At 48.5% G+C, this 12,739-nt stretch overlaps 1 protein-coding gene across 11 annotated transcripts in view; it reads right to left on the bottom strand.

The window, feature by feature from the left end:
• The window catches only part of LOC138750718 (beta-1,4 N-acetylgalactosaminyltransferase 1-like), an 80,360-nt gene that overhangs the window by 50,831 nt on the left and 16,790 nt on the right, over positions 1 to 12,739 (bottom strand). For 2 of the 11 annotated variants that reach the window (XM_069912819.1, XM_069912821.1), the window contains exons 2-4: positions 8,863 to 8,973; positions 2,544 to 2,633; positions 830 to 935 (exon numbers count right to left, since the gene is read on the bottom strand). The exons of 1 other annotated variant lie outside the window; for it this stretch is intronic. In XM_069912819.1, coding sequence (XP_069768920.1) covers positions 830 to 867 — 38 coding nt within the window. In that variant the 5' untranslated portion in view covers positions 868 to 935; positions 2,544 to 2,633; positions 8,863 to 8,973. Of the gene's footprint in view, positions 1 to 829; positions 936 to 2,543; positions 2,634 to 8,862; positions 9,107 to 9,538; positions 9,705 to 12,739 lie in introns of those variants that run through there. 8 more of the 11 variants (XM_069912817.1, XM_069912816.1, XM_069912822.1 and 5 more) reach the window with 8 other exon arrangements.

Genomic DNA, 12,739 nt, shown 5'->3' with positions numbered 1-12,739 from the left:
GAAATCTGATGGTGGAGGGGAAGAAGCTGTTTTTGTATCATTGGGTGTTCATCTTCATGCTCCTGTACTCCCTTCCCAATGGTAGCTGAGTGAAGAAGGCATGGCCTGGGTGACGGGGGTCCTTAAAGATAGAGGCTGCTTTCTTAAGTCACCGCCTCTTGTAGAAGTCTTCGTGAGTCGCAGTATCGATGACTCCAAATAATGAGAGTGAAAAACGATAGGCTTTAATACACTTTAGATTGTAGCTGCCCTGACTCCATGTGCTCAAATGAATGGATGGGGGAGGGAGGTCGACCTTTATGGCCAGGTCACAAGGGGAGGAGTTACTTGGGAGCAAGTCATCAGTAGGCAGGCCAGCCACTCGCACACACCAGTACATATGTATCACTACATTCACCCCTCTCTTTTAAAAACAAAACCCCGCCGGGTTAAAGTCTTAGAGGTTCACTCGGTCGGGTGGTCTCCTCTGCCTCGGTGAACTGGCAGCTCCACGGTAGTGTACTGGTTGGCTTTGTTGCTGGTCGTGTGTCTTGAGGCTGGGGAGGTAGGGCTGTCTCTGTAGGAGGTGGGGTTTGGTTGTACGTGGGGCAGTCGTGGTGGTCAGAGCAGCTGGAAGTGGGTTCAGGGCAAGTGGCATGGGTGCCCGAGATGTGTCGCTAACCTGCACCGAGTCCCTGAGTAGGTCGGTGTGTGTGTAGGTGGGGGTCTGCGTTGGCTGGGGTGGATAGGGATTTCTGGCATGCGCCAGGTCCCGGACAGGGACTGCATCCTCATGGCCATTGGGGTACAACACACAGGCATATTAAGCATTGGCATGCAGGAGCTGCACCTCTTCAACCAATGGGTCAGTCTTATGGCCCCTCGCATGTTTCCGCAGCAGGACAGGTCCCCGAGATGAGAGCCAGGGAGGCAGAGTGGTTCCGGTCACCAACCTCCTGAGGAAAGAAAACAAGCGTTCATGCAGGGTCATGTTAGTAGCGGTGCATAGGAGGGATTGGATGGCATGAAGTGCCTGTGGCAGGATGAATTCCTGCCAATGGGACACTGCCAGGGCTTTTGACTTAAGGGATAGGAGGACAGTCTTCCAAACAGTGCCGTATCCCCTGGGGTTGTAGCTTGTGGTCCTACTAGTGGCTATGCCTCTAGCCACCAGGTATTGGTGCAGCTCATCATTCATGAAAGAAGACCCCGATCATTAAGAATATAGTTCAGGTACCCAAAGAGGGTGAATATGCTGCAGAGTGCCCTGATGACAGTGGCTGATGTCACCTCAGGACAGGAGATGGCAAAAGGGAATCTGGAGAACTCGTTGATGATGTTGGGGAAATAGATATTCCTATTGGACAAGGGCAGGGGCCCCTTGAAATCAATACTGAGTCGATCAAAGGTGTGAGTGGCTTTGATGAGGTGCGCCTTGTCGGGCTGAAAGAATTGTGGTTTACATTCTGCGCAGACCCGACAGTGTCTGGTTAGAGACCCAATGTCCTCGATGGAGTACGGGAAGTTCCAACCTTTCAAGAAGTGGCACGATCTCCTGACTCCAGGGTGGCAGAAGTCGTCGTGGAGGGACTGGAGGTGGCCGAGAAGCATGGTGGCACACATCCCCCAGGATAGGGCATCTGGGGGGGAGGGGGTTGTCGTTGAGCTTGCCTGGCTGGTACAGGATATCATAATTGGAGGTGGAGAGCTCGATTCTCCACCTCAGGATTTTATCGTTCTTGATTTTAACCCGCAGTTTGGTGTTGAACTTAAAGACCACAGCTCGTTAGTTCGTGAGCAGTGTAAATCTTTTCCCAGCCAGGTAGTGACACCAGTGGCATACTGCCTCAATGATCACCTGTGCCTCCTTCTTGACTGAGCAGTGCCATGTTTCACGACTGTGGAGGGCACAGGAAAACAATGCCACTGGCTTGCCAGCCTGGTTGAGAGCGGCAGCCAGTGCAAAGTCACCGCTCTCCACCTGGAATGGGATGGATTCGTTCACGGAATGCATCGTGGCTTTAGCAATGTCTCCTTTGATTTGGGTGAATGCCACCTGGGCTTCTTCCGATAAGGGAAAGGTTGTGGATCTTATCGGGGGTAGGCTTTAATCGGCATAATTGGGCACAGTAAGGAAAGAACCCCAGGCACTGTTTTAGCACCTTGAAGTTATGTGGGATCAGGAGCTCCATAAGGGGACACATGTGGTCTGGATCAGGGGCAATGACACGATGTGCCACAACGCATCCAAGGAGGACCAGGCGGGTAATGCTAAACACACACTTCTTGTTGTTAAATCAGTTGATTGTCTGGCTGTAGTTGATTACCATCCAGGGTTTACTCCTGCCCCTAACCAGCACAACTTGGGCTCTCCGTGGATTGGAACTGTGAGCTATGATCCCCTACGCCAGGAGTCACTGCACCTTGGACTTTATAAATGCCCTGTCCTCAGCGCTATAGCGCCTGCTCTTTGTCACAATGGGCTGGCAGTCCAGGGTCAGGTTCTCAAATAATGAGGAGGGGATATGCGGAGGGTGGAGAGGCCACAGGCGGGGGCTGTATACCATTAATGGTGGCTGTGGTCCTCCAAATGCCATCGTGACATTCCTGAATTGGCTTTGGAAGTCGAGGCCCAGGAGGATCGGTGCACAGAGCTGTGGCATCAAAGGCAAATGAAAATTATTAACAACGCTATACAATACCCACGGATCTCTGCAGATTGGTCCTATGCAGCCATAGAGATTGTGCCACTCGTAGGTCTAAGCAAGAGAGTTTGTGGGCAGAGTCCGAATGGATAAAACTCTCTGTGCTCCCATTGTCAAACAGGCAGTTCGTTCTTTTCCCATTTACCTCAATCTCCATCATCGAGTAGGCGATCAGGTAAGGGCTGCCTTGGTTCAGTATGATGGATGCCAGAAATGGATTGTCGTCACTGTTGGAGGGGGGGGCCTGATTGGTAAGATGATGGCTCCCATGTTGACCATGCAGTCGTACCAGGCAAGGAGGAGGAAGGTGGCCAAAGTGGCGTCGTCCAGAAAGGAGGAAGAGACGTTAGGTAAGATGGCATCTCCCGGGTCGCACACATGGCTGAACCTCTCAGGACTGGAAGTGACATCAGGATTGATGGCTCACCCCTGGGGGGTGCACTCAGTGCTGCTCGCTCGGGAGGGTTTGGATTTACAGACTTCCTGAACCGGTGGCTTCCTTTGCCTGACAGATTCATCAGGGCTGTTTTTGCTGGCTGCAGAAGTGGCACTTTGGGTGTCCAATCGCAGCGGTGGCAGTCTGTGATCCCAAAATGGCAGGGCCCACAACCCACATGTGAGGGTGAATTCTTACCAGCAGCGATTGCCTCGGCATTGTGCTGGGCAGAATTGAGAGTCCGAGCAAGCTGGAAGGTTCTCTTCACAGCCAGCTTGTCCTCCTCAAGCAGTCGCAGGCAGATATAGTCAGATCTCACCCTTGACACGCAGGCATCTCGGAACAACTCTTCCACACACTGGGCTGCAGGTACGGGGGTCAACACAGTGCTACAGCAGTTTCTCCCTAGGTCGTACAGGGCCCAAAGGAACCCATCCATTGTCTCACCAGGCTGCGGTTTCCTCGAGGCCAGAAGGTATCGTGAGTACACTTCATTCACGCATGGTCGGTAGAGGTGCCAGAGTTCAGCCATGGCCTCTGGGTAGGTTGTGCAGTTCCTGATTCCCTGGTATGCTCGATGGACCTCTAATCTCTTCTCATCCGAGTCCACTGCAACTTCGAGGAAATTTGAGAAGCAGACGATCCACTACTCGTACTGCTCTACAGCTCCAGGCTCCTGTGGACCGATGTCTAGCCTGTCGGGTCTCAGCAGCTTGTCCATCTCGTGTGGAAAATTAAAGTGTATTAAATTGCTATGAACTATCAATGACTCTAAAGACAGAGTGAGGAACGATAGGCTTTAATACACTTTAGATTGTACCTGGCCCAACTCCATGTGTTCAAATGAATGGATGGGGGAGCGACGTCAAAAGGGGAAGAGTTACTAGGGAGTGCAACATGAGTGGGCAGGCCAGCCACTCATACACAGCAGTATATACATATCACCACACTTCGATGGAGTGAAATCTGGTGCTTGTGATGTCGGAGGCTGAGTTAACAACCCTCTGAAGTTTATTCTTATCCTGGGAGTAGCCGCCTCCTTTACAGACATTGATGCAACTGGTCAGAATGCTCTCCACGGTACTCCTGTAGAAATTTTCAGGAGTCTTTGGTGTCAGACCAAATCTTGATTGAGGAAGTACAGCTGTAATGCTGCCACAAAGCAATGAATTTTGTGACATGTCCATAACAATAAATTCTGCTTCTGATTCCATTTAGGATGGAAATGCATTTTTAAAAATGTATGAAAGATGATTTTGACTGGCAAAGAATAATAAAATGCTTTCAATTTGAACTTTGAAAATGCAAGACCCTCAAACACAGAATCTGCTTTCCACTGACAAAAATATTTAGTTGTTATTTTAATAGAATTGTGGGGAAATTGAACAGCCACTGAAGTTCTCAGAGAGGAAGGAGAAATAGTGACCGAGAAATTCACCCGGATGTTGAAGAATTAACAGTCTGTAACAGTCTCCCAAACACTGTGGTAATGCAGCCATTCTCAAACTTTTTTTGTCTATGGCCCCTGTAAGACGTTGCTAAAGCTTTATTGGCTCCCTCCCCCATGAAGGAGTCAAGTTTTGGTTTCTTCTTTACTGCCGGTGACATAGAAAAACATATTTAAAAAATTATGTTGTGAGGTAAAAAAGAAAACAAGGCTTCTATGTGATGGGGGTGGGTGTTGGTGAGGGGGGGAGGGGAGGGGCATAGGGCCCCCACTGAGAATTGCTGGTGACAAGGTACACAATTTGTTCGTGCCAGTTGATAATCCGTTCCTGTGGCTCCCCTCGTTCATCAGTGGGCTGTTTCAGAAACAGTAACTATTATCAAGTCCTTTTGCAATACACAAGGGTGCTTGAGAAATTCAGCAGGTCACAGAGCGTCCACAGGAATTAAGGGTGGTGGTTTCGAGCCTGAACCTGAATCTTATCTTGTCATGCCCATGGAATTGGGCAATTCTTGCAGGCACAGCTCACCACAACCCTTCCAGCTCCAGCTTTCCTGCAGCAACTACCTCTTCAATTTGCCTCTTTGCCACAACCACAAGCCTCCTCCTCTGCCCCCCCCTCTATCTTACTCATTCTGTCTCTCAATCCCTTCTGAAACAGACTCAGTCTCCTGTCTCTCTTTCTCCGATTCAGTTCTCTCTCTCGCTCTCTCCCTGTGCCAGTCTCTGACTTTGTCTTCCTCTATCTCTCAAAATCTTTCTCTGTTTGTCTCTGTATGACTTTGTCTCTCTTCTGTCTGAATGTCCATCTGTCCCAGACTATCCCCTCTTTCTCTATCCTTTCTACATTTTAAATTTAATTAAAAATCTAAAAATGAACAACATAGTAACACGCCCTTTCAGCCCATGAGCACACGTCACCCAAATGTACCCAAATAATCTACAACCTGCATCTGTTTAGAAGGGTGGGAGAAAATTGGAGCAGCCGGAGAAAACCACGCAGACACGGGGAGAACATACAAATTCCTTACAGACAGTGCTGGATTCAAACCCGGGTGAATGGAGCTGTAACAGTGTTGTGCTAACTGCTACACTAGCTGTGCTCTCCTATGACTCTATGACCCGATTATTGCTGCTGCTCTCTGACCCAGCAAATCACCCCATCGCTGTCCAGATATCTAAATTCCACAGCAGCATCCCATCAGCACACATCATCTCTTCTCAACCATTCCTCTCAGATGTGCCCTGTTGCAAACGCGTGTCACCAGGGACAGGTTGCAGGCCTTTTGGGAGTCAAGTAACGTCCATGAGACAGAGAGTGCCAGGTGTCCCAGATACCAGTAGATGTAGCGAAGTCTGGCATTTGTTCAGAGTGAATTAATCGCATCCTACTAGCATAGCGTCAGTCATTAGTAAGGGGTATTTATCCAGAGGGCCTGTACCTGTAGCTTACAAACTTAGCCAGTAATGAAATCTAACACTTGCAGGTTACCATAGCTGCACGGGAAACCCATTCCTCATCTTTTCAGGATTCCAACACAGGGGAAACAACCCTTCACTTGTGAATCTGCAGCGGCCATCTACTGCATCAGATGCTCCCATTGTGATCTCCTCTACATCAGAAACACTGGATGCAAACTGGGATTCGCTTTGTTGAACACCTCGGCTCAGTTCACCGCCATAGCGGGAATCTCCCACTCACCTCCTGTTTCAATTCCTGGTCTTATTCCCTTGCCAGCCTTTCTGTCCATGGTCTCATGCACTGCCAGATGGAGACCACATGCAAATCAGAGGAACAACACCTTGCACACCCTTCTGCACACCCTCCAAATGGATGACATTAAAATTAACTTCTCCGGTTTATGTTATCCCCACCCTTCTATCCCCATTTCTCCATCCCTCTAGCTCTCTCTTTTCCTGGTCTCCTTTTCCCCAGCTCTCGTTCCACAAAGCCAACTGCACCCACTCCCTTTCCCTATCAATTTTCACCTTTCCTCTCCTGTCCTCCTATCGATATCTAATGTACACCTTTTCTCTATTGGTCTGTACTCCTCCCTTTCTTTCCTTCTCCCCAGGCTTACTAGTCAGACGCCTGCTTCCTTTTCGTTCGTACCTTGATGAAGGGCTCAAGCCCAAAACATTGGTTATGTATCTTTATCTTTGCCATATAAAGTTTGACCTGCTGAGTTTCTCCAGCATCATGTTTTTACATGAAGAGTTTGGCCTTGCTGAGGGGGTACATATCCTGCCTGGGTCTGGGATCCCAGGATTGAGCACGGTACTACACAGCATAAAACATCTTTCCTCCACATCATGTTCAAGTTGACCCTGACATTTCTCTCTCAGTTCACTCTGGGTCAACACCACGGAATGGGCTTGGCCTGCATGGAACTCAGACACTTGTTTTGCTTCCCACCCTGCCTGTCTGCAGCATGTCCGCACCAGGCATTACTCCCTGTGAAATGCCCCCTCGACCCTCATGGGCCCAGAACACGAGATGGTGCTCTGTGGGGATGTGAACGCTAGTGCTCTACTGCCCCCATCCCATCCTAGTCAACAGACTACCCCAATGACCTCTCCCGAGCAACTGCTGTGTCTCACCTCACCCCCTATGTGAGAACACAAGAGTCTGCAGGCACTGTGATTGTAGTAGAAACACCGAAGTGCTGGTGGAGCTCAGCAGGTCGTGCAGCCCCCAGAAGAGGGAAAAGATATAGAACCAATGTTTCGGACCTGACCTGTTCCTCAAGGAGTGAGCAAAAAGGACAGGCACCCAAACAAAATGGTGGGGGAAGTGGTGAGAGGGGCCTGGGGAAGGGAATGGGCCCACAGGCAAGAAGTAATAGGTGGACAAGGGAGGGAGGGAAAACCAGCAAATGGGGGGGAGGGTGGGTGGGGATGGCTCTGTGAAAGGAGAGGGAAGGGGGTGGAGAGCTGGAGGGAAGAGAGGGAGAGCAGGGAGTGGGCTGGCAGAAACCAGAGAAGTTGATGTTAATGCCATCAGATTGGAGAGTGCCCAGATGGAAAATTAGGTATCGTTCCTCCAATTTACAGGTGGTTTGGATTTGACATTGTGAAGCCATGGGCAGGCATATCAAGACAGATGTGGGGTGCAGAATTGAAATGGATGGCCCCTGGGGGATCCCTGTCACTGATCCAGACAGACTGAAGGTGCTCAGTGAAGCGATCTCCCAGATCAACTATCTGGAAGGCATAAAATGCTGGATGGCCCGCAACTTCCTCCAATTTATTTGGACAAAATCTGAGATCATCCTATTCGCCCCCACCCCCCGAATTTCACCAAAAATGTCCATGTTATCCACAGTTATTAAACCCCACATTAAATCCCTTGGGGTATTATTCGACCCTGCCTTCAAATTTGACAAATAGGTCAACGTCATGATGAAGGTCTGGATTTCCTAGCTCCGCACCACTGTTAAAGTAAATACTCGACCTCTCACTCAAGGACCTCTCACTCAAGGACCTCTCACTCAAGGACCTCTCACTCAAGGACCTCTCACTCAAGGACCTCTCACTCAAGGACCTCTCACTCAAGGACCTCTCACTCAAGGACCTCTCACTCAAGGACCTCTCACTCATGGACCTCTCACTCATGGACCTCTCACTCATGGACCTCTCACTCATGGACCTCTCACTCATGGACCTCTCACTCATGGACCTCTCACTCATGGACCTCTCACTCAAGGACCTCTCACTCAAGGACCTCTCACTCAAGGTCCTCTCACTCAAGGACCTCTCACTCAAGGACCTCTCACTCAAGGACCTCTCACTCAAGGACCTCTCACTCAAGGACCTCTCACTCAAGGACCTCTCACTCAAGGACCTCTCAAGGGTTAATCACGCCCTTATCTTTCATGTCTGGACTACATACTGGGATTAGCCAGTCCTCCCGAACCCACCTCCAATCAGTTCAGAAAGTCCCAGCTAGGGTCCTGACAGGTGCCAAGAAAAGGGATATCACCCCAATTCTGGCCTCGCTCCAGTGGCTGCTGGTGTGGCTCAGAATCGACTTAAAGCTGCTGCTACTTACATACAAGGCCCTCAATGACCTTGCTTTCCCACCCCCCAACATCTTCAATCTGCTTACACCCTACTCTGCTCTCAAGCAGCTCAGGTCAGCTACCGCAGGATGCCAGGCTGTTCCACGCACTAAGCGCGTACAAAGGGGAGACCGGACCTTTGCAGATGCAGTCCCCAAACTGTGGAACAGCATTCCCCTGACCATTAAACTAGCCCCCTCCCTTAACTGCTTTAAATCCAGGTTAAAAACGTACCTTCTGTCACTAGTGTTCAACGTCTGAAACTCTTTGTACGTTCCTCACCCCTGACAGCATTGCACTCTTCACTGCAATTGTGGTCTATATATAACATCTTAATCCGTTGTTCTGTAAAGAGTAGTATTAGTTTTGATCTATTGCCTTGGTTTGTACAGCACTTTAGTCAATGCAAGATGAAAAAATTATGCTCCATAAATAAAGAACTTGAACTTGAGTTTGATATAGGGAGGTCTCAATGTGAACACCGGATGCAGTAGATGACTGTCACAGACTCGTCATGTGCTTGACTAACTGAAATGCTACTTTCTGACTTCATTAAAAAAAACTCACAGAATTGAACGATCGAACTTCTCTAAATTGCAAGTATAAATAAGGAGACAAAGGTTCCCCAGAAGTATGTGTTCGTTTACACTTGCCAACCGACCTGAAACACATTGTTCAAACTCTGACTTTGAATGAACCAAGACAGCAAAAATCCTTCAGAGATTCATTGCACAGAAATGCATTTGCATTCGACATATTTAAGGATTCTTTCGACAGACAAAAAGATTTAGTGGATCATTCAACGGCAACAGCAAGACAGACACAGCACGCCAGGTTCATTTCCGGACTGTCATTCAAGACTGGATCTTCTCGTTATAATGTGGCAGCTGTAAGAGAGAGCACACTCTACCTGTTTGGGGACTAAACTCCTGCTTTCTCACTGATGTTCCTCTACTGCATGCTTCTGCTTTCTTTCCCCAGCTTTCAGCTCTAACAGTTTCTCTTACACTTTAGTAAAAGATAAAATACATTTGCGTTGAAAAAGAAAGTCCACACCCTCGTGGTGGCTGTCAAAAGCAAATGCTGTACTTCCGGGCTAACACCCCATTTGCCTTCTTAATTATAATCATAATTTATTGTCATGAACATGGAAAGAAATTCAGTGTTGTTTTGCAGCAGATATGTGCAGATATTGCTATAAATTAATTAATTTATTTTTTAAAAAAATGTTAAGAGAAAGTGAAATATAAACACAAAATGCTGGAGAAACTGCAATTCAAACAGTGTCCTTTATGTAGCAAAGGCAGAGATACATAACTACTGGTGGGAGGGGAAAGGGATGGGTTGGGTGGGTGGCAGGGTAGGAGATGATAGGTGGAGAAGGGAGGGAGGGGACAGCAGCACAGGGGGCGGGGGGGTTGGAGAGGCAGGGATGAGTAGGTGATAGAACTGGAAAGGCAGGGAATGGAGGAGGGGGTAGAAAAGGAGAGCAGGTTTTATGGAAAGCAGTGAAGTCAATGTTCATACCATGTGGCTGGAGGGTTGTTCCTCCAATCTGTGGGTAGTCAGGTGGGACAGTACACAAGGCCACGGCCAGACTTCTGCGTGCAGGAGTGTGTGACCCGGAATTGAAATGGTTGGTCACAGGGAGGTCACTGTGGTTGTAGGTGGAGTGGAGGTGTTAAGTGAAACAATCTCCTAGTTGCGACTGGTCTGAGAATGACACAAAGGCTGCAGCGGATGTGGTAAATAAGTCCTCTGGATGAACAGGTGAAACGTTGCTTCACATGAAAGGCCAGTTTGAGGCCTCAGACCATGGTGAGGGAGGAGGTGTGGGTGCAATCCTGTGGGCACAGGGGAAGTGAAGTAGTCTGTGATTCATTATTCATTCAGAAATCTGACGATGTTTTTGTACCATTAGGTGACCAGTAGAAGAACACCCAACTGCACTAGTGTTCACATTCCCAGAGCACCATCTCACGTTCTGGGGCCATGAGGGAAGAGGGTCAAGGGGGCATTTCACAGGGAGTGATGCCTGGTGCAGACAGGCAGGGCGAGAAGGGCAACAAGAGTCTGAGCTCCATGCAGGCCAAGTCCATTCTGTGGTGTTGGCCCAGAGAGAATTGAGAGGGAAACATCAGGGTCAAATACAAGCATCAGGAAGTCTGACGCAACAATGGATGTTCCCATCGACAGTGAGAATGCGGAAAATAACTCTCGTGACACAACTATTTATTAAAATAATATTTATTTTCATATTTGTGCATAAAGGTTAAACACATCAGGACTTGATTCTCTTGAACATCAAGAATGAGGGGAGACAAAATTATGAGAAATATAGATAGAGTATATGCAAGAAGGCTTTTTCCACTGAGGTTTGGTGAAATGCAAATTAGAGGACACGAGTTAAGGGAGAAAAGGAAGAGGTTTAAGGGGAACACGAGGAGAAATTTCTTCACACAGAGCAGTGGGAGTTTGGAATGAGCTGCCAGCTGAAAAAGTAAATAGGGGTTCAATTTTAACATTTAAGAAAATTTTGGACAGATAGATGGATGGGAGATATATTGTGGGATATGGACTGCGTCAGTGGGTCTAGGCAGAATCATGGTTCTTCATAGACTAGAAGAGCCAAAGAGTCTGTTTTCCGTGTTGTAATGTTCCATGAAAGACCCCAACAATGAAGACGCTGTTTACATCTGGTACCGCACGGATGGCAGTCTCTTCAATCTGAGGCGCCTGCACGCTCACACCAAGACACAAGAGAAACTTGTCCGTGAACTACTCTTTGCAGACGATGCCGCTTTAGTTGCCCATTCAGAGCCAGCTCTTCAGCGCTTGACGTCCTGCTTTGCGGAAACTGCCAAAATGTTTGGCCTGGAAGTCAGCCTGAAGAAAACTGAGGTCCTCCATCAGCCAGCTCCCCACCATGACTACCAGCCCCCCCACATCTCCATCGGGCACACAAAACTCAAAACGGTCAATCAGTTTACCTATCTCGGCTGCACCATTTCATCAGATGCAAGGATCGACAATGAGATAGACAACAGACTCGCCAAGGCAAATAGCGCCTTTGGAAGACTACACAAAAGAGTCTGGAAAAACAACCAACTGAAAAACCTCACAAAGATAAGCGTATACAGAGCCGTTGTCATACCCACACTCCTGTTCGGCTCCGAATCATGGGTCCTCTACCGGCATCACCTACGGCTCCTAGAACCCTTCCACCAGCGTTGTCTCCGCTCCATCCTCAACATCCATTGGAGCGCTTTCATCCCTAACGTCGAAGTACTTGAGATGGCAGAGGTCGACAGCATCGAGTCCACGCTGCTGAAGATCCAGCTGCGCTGGGTGGGTCACGTCTCCAGAATGGAGGACCATCGCCTTCCCAAGATCGTGTTATATGGCGAGCTCTCCACTGGCCACCGTGACAGAGGTGCACCAAAGAAGAGGTACAAGGACTGCCTAAAGAAATCTCTTGGTGCCTGCCACATTGACCACCGCCAGTGGGCTGATATCGCCTCAAACCGTGCATCTTGGCGCCTCACAGTTTGGCGGGCAGCAACCTCCTTTGAAGAAGAGCGCAGAGCCCACCTCACTGACAAAAGGCAAAGGAGGAAAAACCCAACACCCAACCCCAACCAACCAATTTTCCCCTGCAGCCGCTGCAACCGTGTCTGCCTGTCCCACATCGGACTTGTCAGCCACAAACGAGCCTGCAGCTGATGTGGACTTTTACCCCCTCCATAAATCTTCGTCCGCGAAGCCAAGCCAAAGAAGAAGAATGTTCTATGTGTTGATGGTACTGTGCATACTGTAACAATATTAATATTTGGGGAGAATTTATAAGATTTAGAGTAGGTCATATACAGACACACATATTTGAAAGACTGAAGAATTCACATTGCAGGATCTCTTTTTAGAATGGAAGCACCTTTCACAAGTAGGTGTTAATTGAAATGACAATAAAATGCTTGACCATTGTCTTGCTGGTGTCCTCATGTCTATCAGTACCCTTTCTGCAAAGTACTCACAGAAAGGTCAATTCTGGATTGTTTACCTAACAACAGATGGAGCGAGCAGAAGAAAAAACCCCGTTGTTTTGCTCAGGAAG

This window comes from Narcine bancroftii, unplaced genomic scaffold (assembly GCF_036971445.1).
Source record: "Narcine bancroftii isolate sNarBan1 unplaced genomic scaffold, sNarBan1.hap1 Scaffold_240, whole genome shotgun sequence".
In the NCBI taxonomy this organism is placed as follows: Eukaryota; Metazoa; Chordata; class Chondrichthyes; order Torpediniformes; family Narcinidae; genus Narcine; species Narcine bancroftii.
This window is presented reverse-complemented; position numbering and strand designations above follow the sequence as displayed.